Consider the following 14211-nt stretch of genomic DNA (forward strand, 5'->3'; position numbering starts at 1 on the left):
TTTGATGTTGGTTGCAGTTGCACTTGACGGCGGTGGGACTGACGCCGCTTGTGGTAGTGGGGCCGAGGTGGGCAGTGACCGCGGCGGCGGTGAAAACGGACCGACCCAACTCCGCCACCCGCCACCTGCCACCTTACACCACCCTACACACGATGCAATGCAATGCTATGATACAACTATGCACACCTAGCCCACCCACCTACTCGTCATCATCACCCGCCTCGTCCTCGTCGCCACCCGCCTTCTCGAAGAAGCCCTGCCCCTCGTGCTCGCCGGGGCCGAGCACGACGTCGAAAGCGGCCCGCCCGGCCTCTGCGGCAAAGTCCAGCGCTTCGGTCAGGGTCTGGCCGCCAGTGTACGTCTCGAGTCGGACGACCCCGGGTGGCGAAGGCGACGTCGTCGTCGACGACGGCTCGACCGAGTGCTCGAGGTAATACGACTCGAACACTGCGCCGTTGGGTGCCAGGCGCTCGAGGAACGGCCGCAGCGTCGCTGCCGCGTCGTCGCCCGCGCCCGCCTCAGTCCACAGGTAGACGATCCACTGGCCCGCAGGGCAAGAGCCCGTGCCCTCGCCCATGATGAGCGCGCGGGCGAGCGGCGCATCGCCGCTGGGCGGGAAGACGACCACCGCCGTGTCGTCGTCCTCGGCCACCGCCTCGTCCTCGTCCGCGTCGGGTTGCGGTGCGCGTTTGAGCACCGCCGGCTGGGCCGTGACGACTGCGACGCCGCGCGCCGTCGTGCGCACTGCGCCAGAAGCCGCTGGCGCCAGCGTCGGCGGGAGAAAATCGTCGCTCGACACCAAGTGCCCTGCTGCGAGTGGACGGGGGTGCCCCGGAATCTTCAACGTCACTCCTCCACCTTCCGCCACCCCGATTGCGTCGGGCATGGCCGGCGGGCCAAGCACATACGTCCCTCCAAAGACTGCACATGCGCTGCACTGCGTCAGCGTTGCTCGGCGATGCTGCAGTGGCCTCTGCCGACGTTTGTGGCACATTCGAAGCAATGCTGCCAATTGATGCCAGTTGCTGCCGAATATTCCGGATCCGAAACCCACGACCACACTCACCGACAATAGCCTTGTGCGACCTCACCGGCCCCGCCATACTGCCCGACAAGGAATGCTGACGACCCATACCGGCCCATAGAGCGGAGATACCTTCGTGCACGGACGAGCGAGGCGAGCGCCGGGTCGGTCGGGCTGGACGCATGTGCAATGGCGTACGTTACAGCGGCTGCGAGACGTGGCGGGAGCGCAAAGGTCGCCGTGAGGAAGTCGAGGATGCCATCAGATTCATGGCCTGGCGTGAGCAGCGTCCGAACCCCGCACGCACCCTTGAGCTGCTCGTCATCCTCAAACTCGCTGCCAATGAACATCAAGGCCTTCATCAGTCGTCGCTTATCAAGCAGCGACACGGTCTTGTCCTTGAACACGTCCTCCTTGCCGCCTGGGACGCGGCGAGCCGCGTCGTCCTCCCAGATGGACACGCCGTCGAGGAGCCGGAAGCTGACATACTTGCTCACGTCGCTCGAGATGAGCGTCGACACGAGCGCGCCCCGGCTCGGCATGAGCGCCGGCTGCAGCGAGATGGCGTACCGCCGCCGGTCTGCCTGCAGCGCCGGCGTAAGCGGGGTGGTTGTGGCGTTTGTGAAGCGGATCCGCTGGGCGCGCAGGTATTCCGAGGAGCCGGCTTGGCTGCTCGTGCCCGACGCACCGGCCCGTGCATGTGTCCACGCAGCCAGTTCATCGAGGGTCAGGCTGGCTTCATCGCCGCCATAGTACTCGTTCCCGTCGAGATGGAGCACGGATTTGCCTGCTTTAGCGAGCGCGCTGCAGAGTCAGTGACTAGTCGATGACGATGACGAGTAGACGGCCCGCTGTGGGGGTTTCCAGAGTCGACGGGGCACCGACGACAATGAACTCGAGCGTTGCTAGCCGCCCGCTCTGATCCGACTCACGCGGCAGCAATGCTCTCTGCGAGGCCCGTCCCGAGGACGATAACGTCGTACTTGTCCGACTCGAGCTCCATGAGTGGGGCTGGGGCGTATGGTGTTATCAAAAGCTAAGTCGAGATTGAGGGTAATTTCCACTCTTGCGGCAGCCTGCCGCTGGCTGCTTGTTGCTGACGGCCGATATCGGCGGCTGAGGTCACCGAGTCGGTCGCGTGCTCGCAATGTTGGTGCTGGCCAATTCCGGGGCCGCTTGAGTGGGGTTGGCTTGGATGGTGGGCCGGGCCGTTGGACTTGGCTGGCTGGCTGGGATTAACGGGGGAGATAGAGGATGGAGTCGATTCGAGTAGGAGATTGAATCAGCCGGAAAGGCGGGCGACAATCCTTGGCTCTGATGCCTGGCTGCCTGGCTGGCTTGGGCCGATGGAGGCCGCGCGGCGAGGCGGGGGTGGAGGATTGGCATCTATTCAGTCCCCCTGGTTAAGAGTCGAGTTCGACTCGTTTCAACCCCGTCCGTCAGACTTGCGCCGCCCACCCGCCCAGCGCGCGCGCCCGCCCAGCGCGCCCGCCCGCCCAGCCGCCGCCCGCCCGCCCGCCCGCCCGCCACGCACGCCACGCCACGACAGTCGAGTCGTCAAGCATCGTGATTCAACCCACCCCAGTCCCACCCCCCGTCCGTCTTCCCCTCGCCACTATATAACCACATTGGTACTCTTCCAACCACCCCACGCAACTCGACCCCCCCGCAACAACACCAGCAGCCATGGCCACGTCACTCGCAGTCCCAATCGCCTATATCACGGTGCTCGTCACCGCGCTGGCAATCTTCTCGCGCATTTATAGGCGCCGCAGAGCTGGTAAGTCGAGTCAACACCAAGAGGCAATTTGGCTGGCACCAGTCTTGGTGATAAGCCAGCGCCAGAGCCAGTGCACCACACTGCCAAAGGCAGCCCCATCCACCCGTCCCGTGCTCACACAACCAGCCGAGAAGACGTCGTTTGAGCCATGGTTCCCTGCCCACCCCGCGCGCGACATTTACATTACGCTGCTCGGCGCCGAGCCGCCCGTGCCCGAGAGCATGCTCAAGTCTGCGCTGCTCGTGCGCGCGACGGCCGACGTCAAGCGCATCTGGCGCATCAAGGAGGACAAGCAGACGCTCCAGGGCCTCCATCAGCGCGGCCTCGTCGGCGACGATACCATGGCCCGCTTTGCCGCTGCCGAAAAGGAGCTCGAGGCCGAGATTGTCGACGTCGTGTCCGAGGCCAACACGTTCCGCAACGGCTGGGGCACCATGATCTTTGCCACGGCTTCCGAGATGGCCCATGCCGAGCGCACCCGCGACACTGTCATCAACATTGGCAAGGTCAAGGCTCTTGAGGGTTAGTGCCAGCAAGAAAGAAGACACGGTCGACTGACACACACTCTAGAGAAGCGCCTCAGCCTCCGCGCCAAGCTTCTCGGTCTCCCCGTCGTCCAAGCCCAGCTCGCTGCCAATGCTCAGCAGCGCTCTCCCGGTTCCGTTTCTCCTGTCCGCCCCGCGTCGCCCGCCGCCGCCAATGTTGCCACCACTCCGTCTCCTGTTGTCGAGTCATCGCCTGTCCACTCTGGCGCGTCCACTCCGTCCAAGTCTGCCACCACTACGCATGCCACAAACACCCCGTCAAAGAAGGCTCTCAAGGCCGCGGGCAAGAAAAAGTAAAAACTGTAGCTTATCATTTTCCGTGCAGAGTATACCCCCACATACTGCACGTCTCGTCTCCCCCATGCATTACCATCGACACTTTGTCTGAAGAACTGACTGGCGTGGCGTGTCGGACCCACCCACCCACGCCCACTAGCAAGGACGTCACCATGCGGTGTCGGTTGCATCACTTTGCCCTGAACTCACGTGGAGGGCGGCCGCCGCCTTGACTCGATTTTCAGTCCAGCGTCAAGATTATGATCCGGCCGGAACCGCAGGGGGCAAGTCGACGCCACACAGGTACCACCCCCTGGGTTCGGTCTGTCGTCGGCCTTGTCGGGCGGTGGTGGTGCCCGCGAGCGCGCAGAGATTCTACATCGATTCTGCGATACTGCGCGCAACACCACATGGTGCACTCACTCAACAACCTGGCCGCCTACGCGGTCACTCAGGATCCATTCAAACACCCGCCGCACACATGCACGCGCTGCACCCTCTCCAACATGTTCCTCGCACCCTCCGGTCGCCGGTGCCGCCGGTATCGTGACCGGAATGTCTCCCAGTCCTATTAACAGCCCTAGCCACTCCAGGGCTCGCCCACCCGCAAGGACAATCTCGCGCGCTGTCTGTCCCGAAATCTCGCTTCGCCACGCTCACTCGCTCCGACTTTCACGATGATAGCTTCTCCATTTTTCGGTACAAACACGGTATTGACGGATGGAGGGGGTGTCCACAGCCAGCCACAGACTCAGCCACGTGCCAACAGTAACAACTGTTTCTGTCCTCCAGGCTCATGGCTTCCCAGCACCGCCTCCGCAGAGACGGCCACTGGGCGAGCGGGGCATGGCAGGCGAGGCAGAGGCGGAACGAAGGGACAAGAAGGGCAGTGTGTGGGGTATGATTGGAAAGGAAACATGTGATGGAAATACGGCGCTCCCCGTCTCGCTTCTCTCAACCTTTGTCTCTTCCCCTACCGCATGACAATACCCTTCTCGGCATTGACCTTGGGTCTCTTGTCGAAGTGGTCGAGGCCCAATGCGTCGTCCGCTGCCCACTTGTGGTCATACAAAACATCATCTGGATCGTCAGTCTGGTCCAAACTCGGGTACACACCTTCCTCCACAGGCGAGGGCTGCTTGAAAACGGTCGACTGGACAAGGGCGAACTTGTACTTGGCAAAGTCCTTGTCCGCGACGCCAATCCGCTCCTGTATCCTCGCCTTGGTGTCGGAGAACTTCTCGCCCTGCGACCTGTCAGACATGCCCGCTCCTACCTGCCAAATTACTCACCTCAATGACCACAAACTTGCAGGGGACACCGTGCGTCTTCGCTGGGTCACGCGAGTAGTGGAAGAGGTTGACAATCTTGGTGTTGTCACCAGCATTGATCTCCTCGAGAGGAATCTCCTCGGCGTAGAGCTCGGCAGGGTCTGGAAGGTTGCCGATAAGTTCTGAGGAAGTGTGCTCGCGCTGTTGACGGCCACTGTTGGAGGCCTCAAAGACACGAATCTTGCCAGAGCCACCAGGCTGCAGCTTGACTGCTCGCAACAGGTTGTCGGCAACGTCGCTGAACGTGCTGGGCTTGGGCAGCAGGAACGAGTGGGTAGACTCCTCCTTGTTGTTGCGGCCCGTCCAGACAACCTTGAGCGACTTCTTCGTTTCTAACTCGACAATGCTGATATCGAGCAGTTCGTAGTACAGAATAACGTTGGGGTGCTGGTTGTAGTAGTTGGTCTGCGTGATGTCGGCAACACTCTGGTTGAGGGCCCGCTTGATGATGGCCTTGGGCGCTCCGGTCTGGGGGTTGGACGACGTGAAGCGCAGCTTGAGGGGGTCGTGCTTGAGCTTCTCGCCAACACGGTGCGCCATGACTTCGTAGGTCATCTTCTTGCTCAGCATGATCTGGAAGTCCTTTTCGCCGTTCGTGCCATCGTTATATCTGGGCTTGAACTGCACCAGGACGCGGTTCTGGAGGAAGTCGTAGTACTGGGGCACGCTCGAGTAGAGCGACTGGGCCTCGCGGTCCTGGACCTCCTTCTCCGTCTGGTCAACCTGGAAAGCGATGATGTCGCCATCCTGGATCTCGTTCTGGTAGTAGGTCTGCTTGACCTTCATTCCCTCGATCATGCCGGCCTTGATCTCCTCGTAGAGCTTGATGGGGGTTGAAGATGGCCAGCCCATCCTCTCCTGAATCTCGCCATAGAGGTCCGACACCTTGCTGTTCTTGTTGGCAAAGAACTTGCCCTGGCCGTAAAGCGTCTGCTTGGAGACGTCGAACCATTTCAGGAAGATCATGATGGGCTGGTTGTTGGGGTCGGCGTGCTGCGCGTTGAACTTGGCGTGGTCTGGGTTGTAGTCGAGGTACAGGCGCAAGTCAGCAGCACGGGCAGCCATGTTGTTACGGATGGACTCCATGGCTGTTGGGTGTTAGCGGCCGTCATAGTCGGGTGGAGAGCCACCACTCACTCTGGTTGTTCGCCTCGTCTGTGATGGGCACATCGGGACGGATCGTCTTGTTTTGCCTGTTGACCAGAACCCAAAGACGGAAGTCGCGCTCAGGGATCTTGAAGTACTGGGCAATGCGCTCCTTGAACCTGGCAAAGGTCTCGTTCTTGAGAACGCGGAAGGTTGGAAGCTCGGTCGCGGGCAGGTTCTTGTCATCAAATGACGCGAGGTCGAAGCCTTCGTGGTCACGGAAGATTTCGTCGGTGATGACCTTGGCGGTGAGGTAAAGGTGCTGCTCGTCCTTCTCACGCTTCTTGGCCTCGAGCTGCTCACGCTCGGCATCGAGGCGCGCCTTGAGGTGAGGAGGAGTGTCGGCCTCAGTGAAGGGGGCGAGGGTGGTGTCAAGCGCTGTCTCGCGAATGTACACAAGCATGTAGGCATTGGTGAACTTCTTGAGGGTGCGCGCCTGGGTACGCTGGTGAGGAGGAACAAGCCCGTTGAGCATGTCACCGCCATAGTTGTCCTCCAAGACCTCCTTGTCGGTGACAGGGGTGACGCGGTCATCGTCAAACTTGAACCAACGGCCGTCCTTGTCGGGCTTGATGAGCGCGAAGTAGTGCCCTCCGTGCAGGTCACCAGAGTGAACGAGCACTCCGTGGAGCTTGTAGACATGCGACACGGAGCGATCAGCCGACTCGTCGAGGAACTCTGAGAGATCAATCTCGAAGGGGAACTCATGGCGGTCGTTGATCTTGACGAGGGCATCCTTCTCGACGTCGTACTCGAAGCGACGGAGCTGGAGGTGAAGCACAGGAGGGAACTCCTTGAAGATGGCACCCTTCTTGGCGTCCTGGAGACCAAAGCCCTCGGCATGGTACTTGTTCTCGCCATCAAGAGTCTCCACAGAGACATAGTCACGGAACGAGTCTCGCAGGTTCTTGATGCCCTTGATCGTGAGCTGGATGTCTACAACGGTCAGCACATCTCTGGCACGCGCACACACCATAGAAGTCTTCAACGACAGACGATTCGAAATTAACATTGATGCACTTGATGTAGTTCTTCATCTGACCCTTGAAGAGCTTGGGGATGGCGTCCTCGGCCGGTGTGCCCTTCATCTGGACCTCGAGCTTGTCCTGCAGAATGCGGCTGAACTCCTGGACGTCATGCTGCATGAACGAGTCGAGCGAATCCCATCCGAACGACTGAGTCAGTTCGGTCGTTCCAACAGGCTGGCTGGACGTCTGAAGGTGGTAGAAGACACGCTGCAATGCCAGGGGGAGGCACTCTGAGGGAATATCCTGTTCGGTGGTGGGGATTTGGTAGACGGCCTGCCGTCGTCAGCACAACTCTGAGTCAAGCCGCCGCGCAGCATACCTTGCGGAAGTAGTTGGTGCAGTAGAGGGACTGCAGCAACGAGTTCATGTAGCAGGTTGCTCCCTGGTTCCTCAATCCAACGTGGCCAGTCTCCTTCTTCGAGTCGTAGCTGGCAAGTGGTCAGCAACAGAATAGCACCATGATGATCTGATCGCACTTGACAAAGTTGTGCCAGAGGACACCCGTTGGGTCCTTGAGGACACGAACAAAGGCAGTGATCTCGACCTCGTCGTTCTCGATGGTCGGGCGCGTCTTGCCGTTGGCAGCATCGGCCGTGTGCAGCTTTCGCAGGTCGGCGAATCTCGTGAAGCCCCAGTCGCACTCCTCAGCAACAAAGCGGTGGTGGGCGTCTGTGGCGATTGATCAGACTCAGAACAATAGCAGCGGCGTCGTCACTTACGGCTCGAGTTGTGGATTGTTGGGTCCGAGGGGTTGGAGATGGCCAGACAGAACTGGGCGCAGGCGTGCCATCCTTCGGGGGCCGTTTTGGGATTCGCATAGTCTAGATAGACGGACACCATGTCATTGGGCTGGCCATTGGCGTTGCCCTGGGGGAAGAGGAGGATGCGCCTGCGCGAGGCATTAGCAAGATGGACGCCTGCGTCTTGCAGCCGGCTGTTCTCACCATTTGTGACCACCACAGCTGAACTCTGGGCCCTGCAGGCGCTTGGGCTGTTGGCTCCAGTTCTCAATGCGCCAGGTCTGAGACTGGAAGTCTTCAATCTCCAGGCCCAGGTCAGGCATCGCCTTGGCGGCAAAGGCCTCATCTGCGCGAGTGTCAGCTTGTGTCGTTGCAAGCCGGTCAACGTTGAGGCCGCCCTTTCGCCGCCGGCCGATGACGCGCTTGTCCGCACGTACAGTCATGGACGTTTGGCAGCTCCTCGACCTCGAGCGGGGCCGGGCTCTCGTCAATGATAATGTCCGTAACGTCGTTTTGCTGCTGCTGCTGATGGGGTGTGTCAGTTTGCAAAGGAGGAAAGACCCAAGCGGGAGGGGGCGCGGTAGGCTCCAAGGTCGGTGCACAGCCAGTGATGGGGCTAGACTTGGTCGCCGTCGCCGGTGGAGCCTTGACTTGCGAGATGTGATGCTGGGTGGCACATACCATGTTGGATCACACCCCTGTAGGGGAGGGTCTGGGGTGTGGGCGATGCAGGTTGGTTGATAGGACAAAGGGAGGGACTTGTTGTTGGACAACAAGGTGTTGGTTATCAAGCACTAAATGGGAGGGCGGGGGGGAAGAGGAGTGACGTGTTGTTGGACGACGCCTTGCGCACCGCTCGTTTGTTCAGTCGAGTGTGAAAGACAAACTGTGGGCGGGTGACTCGAGGCTCGTTCGCAACCACAGCAAAGGTGGTGGGGAGGAGGGAGAGAGGGAGAAGGAGGGGGAGTCGAGAGATGGAAGGGTGAGTTGTAGGTGGTTGTGGGTTGTGCAAGGGAACCAGGATGACGGGCGGGGTGGGGTGGTGGGTGGGTGGAGACGTCGCGAGTGAGCCAGCCAGCCAGCCAGCCAGCCAGCCAGCCAGCCAGCCAGGGGCAAGCCAGGCAACGGGGTCACGTCTTCCTTGGGCCTCTGGCAGGCGGGGGGCGGTGGGGTGGCGGTGGCAGACAGCAACTAGTAACTAATCAAGATTCAAATACGTCGTCAGGATCCATTAGCGGTACCAAAGTTAATTAGAACAGGCGACCCCAGACACCAACGACGCGCACGCATGCAATCATAGCACCGTGAGACGGAGGCATTTCTCACAAATCAGACCCCGCAAAGTCCGCGGCGTGGCGGCCCGTAACAAGGCGCGAGTTGGATTTCTCGCACCAAATCTGGCCCGCCCAGATGCAACAAAAAGTTGGACGACCTGGATCATCTCTTTCTCCTCACCATCACTCTGACCCACCCACCCATTCTGACCTTTCGACATCCACCAGCATCTCCAAGCATGCAGTCGTTCCTGCAATCGTCTGGCGCTCGCCGTGGCTACTCATCATCCCCTTCCTAGTCCCCTCCTATCCCTATCCGCCCTCCCTTCCCTTCCTTCCCCCCTCACCCCACCCGCGGTTCTTAGATCCGCGACCAGGAGGGCACATGTGCTGGCCGGCTCTGCTCATCGGGCCCCTGGGCTCTGCCTTATGCCTGGTGAGTGGGGTACGGAATCACCAGCGCGTCCTCCGCCACCCTGTCGGTGTGCGATTGGTCTGCGTATGAGTCAACCCGTGGAAGAGCACCGCCCATTGTGGCCTCTGCGAAGGCTGGGCCCTCGTTTTGAGGTGCACGGCCGGCTGCAGGGCCACGTCTTCCACCGCTTCCGTTCTGGGGGCACGGTTGGGTGTGCTTGGGATCAAGATGAGGTGGTGCGTCGGCCCAACTCTACCGATCCCGTAGCAGACATTCTTCGCGCTCGTCGTGTTGTTTCTGGTGAGTCTTGTTCTTGTCTTCCCTCCCCCCTCCTCTTCATTCAGTGATGAAAAAAACTTCCTAATCGTATTCACACTGTGCTATTCTCCTCGGAGATGCGCGTAACAACTTCAACGGTATCTGAACCCTACCATCTGCCTCGTCTCCTGCTTGTCCATGAGAAAGAGTAGCGCTGACGCCGCATTAGCCCATGCCATGAATAAGATTGAAGGAGCCGCCGTGCTGCGATTGAGGTCGAGGTCGAGGAGCCCACTAACACAGCCGGATGCCGCTGCTTGTCGCTGCCTGTCGCTACCTACCTCTCCCCTCTCTACCCACCCACCCCATCATCCCCGCTCACTGAAGAGCACTAGCCGCCCCTTCCGGCCAGAGCTTTCATTTTGCGGAGGAGAAAACAACTGTTCTAACCGGACAGCCACGTTCCATGGATTTCGGCGCGACTCTTGCCTTGTGCTGTGGGTCAGTGTCGATTGAAGGAGCGGGGATAGCGTCGATTGTAGCGAGCGAGCCGTTGTAGTCAAATGCAAGTGGGTATACAGTACTACAGTGTCAACACATGAGTCGTGTTGGGGGCGGGGCGGGGCGAGCGTCGCTGTGTCGCCGCCGCGTCCTCGCCGCCGCCGCCGCGTCCTCGCTGTCGCCGTCGCCGTCGTCCACAAGCGCTCGCTTCGGAGCGGGCCGCCGCCCCATCGCGCCCGTGGTCCTCGCTCTCCGTCCGCCTCGCACCTCCAACGCCCTAAAGCGTGCCGAAGAAGATGAGGCGCAGGAGCTCGACAACGGCTGCAGTGTCAGCCTCGCCCAACTCGCCCACTCATCACTCACTGCCGCCGACGACGAGGAAGAGCATGGCGCCAATGAGCCACTTTGTCGCGCTCCGCCGCTGCAGCGTCTTGGACGGCCGCGTCGTCTTCTTGCCGGCCTGGGCGCGCGCCGCAAAGTTGGCGTTCTTGCGCTTGATGTCGTGGGCGGTTGGCTGGGACGTGAGCGCCGCTCGCGAGCGCAGCGAGCGGGCGGGCGGGCGAGGGTGTTGCCGCGCCCGCTCGCTGGGGCTGGTGCCGGCGAGCTTGCGCTGGCCAGTGACACCCCTGACACCAGCTGCCCGCCGCAACGCGCCGCACTCACCATTGTGTAGAGGATGCGTGTGCCTCGAGCGTGGGTGGTAGTGTTGTGAGTGTTGTCGTCGCCGTCGCGTCGGCGTCGCAACGTAACAGTGTTCGACGTGCCAGCAAGGCATTGACTCAGGCACAGAAGCCGGGTTACGTAAACGTGTTGTTGGCCGGAAACATCCTGGACACCAACTTGACATTGCATCCATCCTGCTACATATCTGCTCGACTTTACAACACGTCGACAACGTACGCTACCCGACCGTCCCGCTCCACGGCCTTGGCCCCCTTCACCACGCGCACGTCGCCCAGCGGGAGGAACACGTGCAGCGCGCGGCCCCACAAGGGCTTGAAGTCGTGCACGGTGAACTGTGCCGCCACGGTGATTTCAGCGCCCGCTGTGTATGTGACCTCGATGTCTGCGCGGGCCGGCGCGCGCGAGATGCCGTCGTCCTCGGTCCAGGTGCGCGTGTAGCCCCCCTTCTCACCGGGGAAGATGAGCAGGCCGCGGAAGTCGTCGAGGCCGACCACGCCGCCGTCCTCCTCAAGCTCGATGTCGACGCCGTCGGGCGTCGTGCGCGCCGGGCCGGTCCGCTGCGTCACCGTGTGGTAGTTCTTCCCGATGGGGATGGCGGCACCCTCGCGCGCGAGCAGGCCCATGTGCTCGAGCGGCGTCGCGATGCTCACGGTCGTTCCCGCCGCGTACTGTCCGTGAGGGGAGTGCAGGTCGAAGTAGAGGGACGTGTCTGAGGCAGAGGCCTTGGGGAGGTAGACGTCGCGCGTGAGCTCGCCCTCGTGCAGCGCAGGCACGGAGAGGAGCTGCCCGGCGCCGATCCACGCGTCGAACCCGTTCAGCACCTTGTCGGTGTACACGTTGGGGTCGGACGCGAACTCGCCCCAGCCGAGCCACGCGTTTGTCGGCTCGGCGTCGTCGTGCGAGCCCCACATGAGCGAGTTGAAGTACGGGAGGAAGGCGTACCGCCACTTGATGGCGTCACGGATCACCGGCAGCACGGCGGGGTACATCCACGGCGTGTTGGTGGCCGAGGCGCCCGACGGGTCGTCCTTGGACGGCTTGAACGCGTGGATGCAGAACCGGGCGTGCGTGACGCCCAGCTGCACCCAGCGGACGAAGAGCTCGGGCGAGGGGAGCGGGCCGCCGAAGCCGCCAATGTCCGAGCCAGTCGACTGCATGAGCGAGATGCCGCAGTTGAGCTGGATGGGCTGCGAGCCGCGCAGGTTCTTCCAACTCGTCTCGTTGTCGCCTGTCCACGTGCCGCACGCGTACTTGAACGCGCCGACGTTGCCCGAGCGGGTAAGGACGTATGGGCGCCGCTCCGGGTTGGCGGCCAGCAGCGTGTCGTGACTCGTCTTGGCCACCATCTCCGTGTTGATCATGCGGCCGAGGAGGCCGACCTTGGCCTTGCCTGGTGCCGCTGGCGAGACGAACGCGTGCGGGAAGTCGTTGTGCGCGAGGAACTCGTCGTCGTGCAGCGAGAACTCGTTGTTGTCGCTGTGGGTTAGATAGCGCGGGTGGGATCTCACTCACTTCCACATGCCGTCCATTCCCGCGTCAATCAGGCTCTTGACGCCGTCGGCCCACCATTGGCGCCCAGCGGGGCTGGTCATGTCCACCCAGCTGCCCTTGCCGTTGCATCCGATGCCCGAGGACCAGATACGCGTCTGCGCGGGAGCCTTGAGATGGTCGTCGTAGAACAGGCCGTCGTTGTCGTGCACCTTGGCGTATTGCGGGTGGATGTTGAGCATGTCTGGGGTCAGGTGGGTCGGGGAACGCCACTCACAAGGCTTGATGTTGGGTACGACCTTGATGCCCGCCTTGTGCAGGCCGCCAACGAGCCCCTTGAAGTCGGGATATCTCTTCGTGTTCATGGTGAACACATTGCGGTTGCCCGTCTCGGGGTCGACGGTGTAGCCTGATGAGAACTGCTGGTCAGCTCAAGTGCCGCTGCTGCCACGTACGTGAATGGCAGAGCACGGAATATCATGCTTCTTGCACAGCGCAGGCCACTGAGACAGCAGCTCCTGCGCAATCGGCTCGTCACTCTCGCCCAGGCCCATCCCGGAGGCCAAGTATCCCAGCCAGTCGCGGCCGACGAGCATGGGCTTGCCGACGATCTCTGCCCACGTGCGCGTCACCTCCTTGACGCCCTTGCCGAACAGGTACCACTCCTCAAGGCCTCCCCAGTCCTGGGTAAACGTCTTGAAGTAGCCCCAGGGGTCGTCGTGGTGGCGGCCAATGTCCCACAGCGCGTTCGAGTTGGTCGCATGGTAGATGGCGTAGGTGGACCGAGGCTGGCGGCCCTCGACGGCGCGCGGGGTGGAGACGAGGAACGGCGTGTGCTTGTACAGCGGGTCCGTCTCGTACGCATCGTAGCAGGCCGAGTCGGAGCCCGTGATCTGGAAGCTGCGTCCCGTGAGGTCGATGGGGCCGGCCTTCTCACCGAGTCCGAGATGGAGGTTGTCGCGCTCGATCCACCAGTGGCGCATCACGCCGTGCTCGGTGAGCGCGTACGACCGGGACGCGAGGTCGCCGCATACGCGCACCTTGCCGCCGGCGCCATCGTCCTCCCAGATCTCGAGGAGGATCGAGTCGGCCCAGTTGAGGCGGAGCTCGCGGGCCTTGTGTGCGCCGTCGAGGTCGGGGGTGTTCCCAGGCTGGGGGAAGGGGATGACGGCTTCGCACGTGCGCTCGTTGAGCAGCGCGATGGTGAACTCGACCGGCGCGGTCTTGAGCACGACGTTGTCGTGCGGTGGGAGCGGGCGGTCCGGGCCGGTGAGCGTCACGCGGAGGGCGTTGGCGAGCGGGAACTCGAGCGTGTAGACAAAGTCCTTGAAGGGGGCCTTGGGCGACGACACGAGCGAGAAGGAAGTGGCGGTCGCGCCGGCGGACGGCGCGCCGGCCGCCAGCTGGAACGATGAGAGTTCGCGCTCGACGTAGACCATGGCGAGTTGTTGCTTTGAGTGTATGTCTCGCGCGCGGTGGGTTTAAGTATAGCGCAAGTGTGCGCTCTGTGGGGCATGCGGGTCGCCCGCAATAACAAGCTCGACCCATGGAGGTGGTCACCGGTGGCCCCGGTCACGGTCCGACGAGCCGCGAGTCCGGCACCGGACGGCCGACTCTGGGCCGGACGGAAACTCGGCGCCGGGGATGTAGCATGCAGCGCCGGGTCGCCGAGTGGGAGTTAACCCGAATCGAGTCTCGCTCGCCTAATAAATTGCGCGCCT

The 14211-nt window shown here is 62.0% G+C and overlaps 5 protein-coding genes across 5 annotated transcripts; 1 reads left to right on the top strand and 4 right to left on the bottom strand.

The window, feature by feature from the left end:
* Nucleotides 1-199: 199 nt before the first annotated feature.
* On the bottom strand, nucleotides 200-2027 carry Q8F55_004398 (uncharacterized protein; the record flags this gene model as incomplete). Its single annotated transcript, XM_069352914.1, has 4 exons — nucleotides 200-932; nucleotides 1067-1298; nucleotides 1332-1828; nucleotides 1957-2027. The coding sequence occupies 4 exons, from the start codon at nucleotides 2025-2027 to the stop codon at nucleotides 200-202; spliced, it is 1533 nt and encodes a 510-aa protein (XP_069210332.1).
* Nucleotides 2028-2710: 683 nt separating this feature from the next.
* Nucleotides 2711-3646, top strand: sec66 (Translocation protein S66; the record flags this gene model as incomplete). The annotated part of the gene is made up of 3 exons (XM_069352915.1): nucleotides 2711-2804; nucleotides 2931-3326; nucleotides 3375-3646. The coding sequence occupies 3 exons, from the start codon at nucleotides 2711-2713 to the stop codon at nucleotides 3644-3646; spliced, it is 762 nt and encodes a 253-aa protein (XP_069210333.1).
* A 952-nt stretch (nucleotides 3647-4598) lies between these two features.
* UBP15 (ubiquitin-specific protease ubp15) lies at nucleotides 4599-8554 on the bottom strand (the record flags this gene model as incomplete). The annotated part of the gene is made up of 11 exons (XM_069352916.1): nucleotides 4599-4705; nucleotides 4742-4871; nucleotides 4918-6044; nucleotides 6094-7038; nucleotides 7076-7403; nucleotides 7450-7558; nucleotides 7607-7799; nucleotides 7850-8019; nucleotides 8075-8216; nucleotides 8308-8395; nucleotides 8552-8554. 11 exons carry the CDS (start codon nucleotides 8552-8554, stop codon nucleotides 4599-4601), a joined length of 3342 nt encoding a protein of 1113 aa, XP_069210334.1.
* A 2041-nt stretch (nucleotides 8555-10595) lies between these two features.
* On the bottom strand, nucleotides 10596-10984 carry Q8F55_004401 (uncharacterized protein; the record flags this gene model as incomplete). Its single annotated transcript, XM_069352917.1, has 3 exons — nucleotides 10596-10639; nucleotides 10682-10832; nucleotides 10982-10984. The coding sequence occupies 3 exons, from the start codon at nucleotides 10982-10984 to the stop codon at nucleotides 10596-10598; spliced, it is 198 nt and encodes a 65-aa protein (XP_069210335.1).
* Nucleotides 10985-11196: 212 nt separating this feature from the next.
* Q8F55_004402 (uncharacterized protein) lies at nucleotides 11197-13929 on the bottom strand (the record flags this gene model as incomplete). The annotated part of the gene is made up of 4 exons (XM_069352918.1): nucleotides 11197-12478; nucleotides 12515-12734; nucleotides 12768-12909; nucleotides 12946-13929. The coding sequence occupies 4 exons, from the start codon at nucleotides 13927-13929 to the stop codon at nucleotides 11197-11199; spliced, it is 2628 nt and encodes an 875-aa protein (XP_069210336.1).
* Nucleotides 13930-14211: the final 282 nt, after the last annotated feature.

Source organism: Vanrija albida (assembly GCF_041260175.1).
Source record: "Vanrija albida strain AlHP1 chromosome Unknown contig_3, whole genome shotgun sequence".
Classification (NCBI taxonomy): domain Eukaryota; kingdom Fungi; phylum Basidiomycota; class Tremellomycetes; order Trichosporonales; family Trichosporonaceae; genus Vanrija; species Vanrija albida.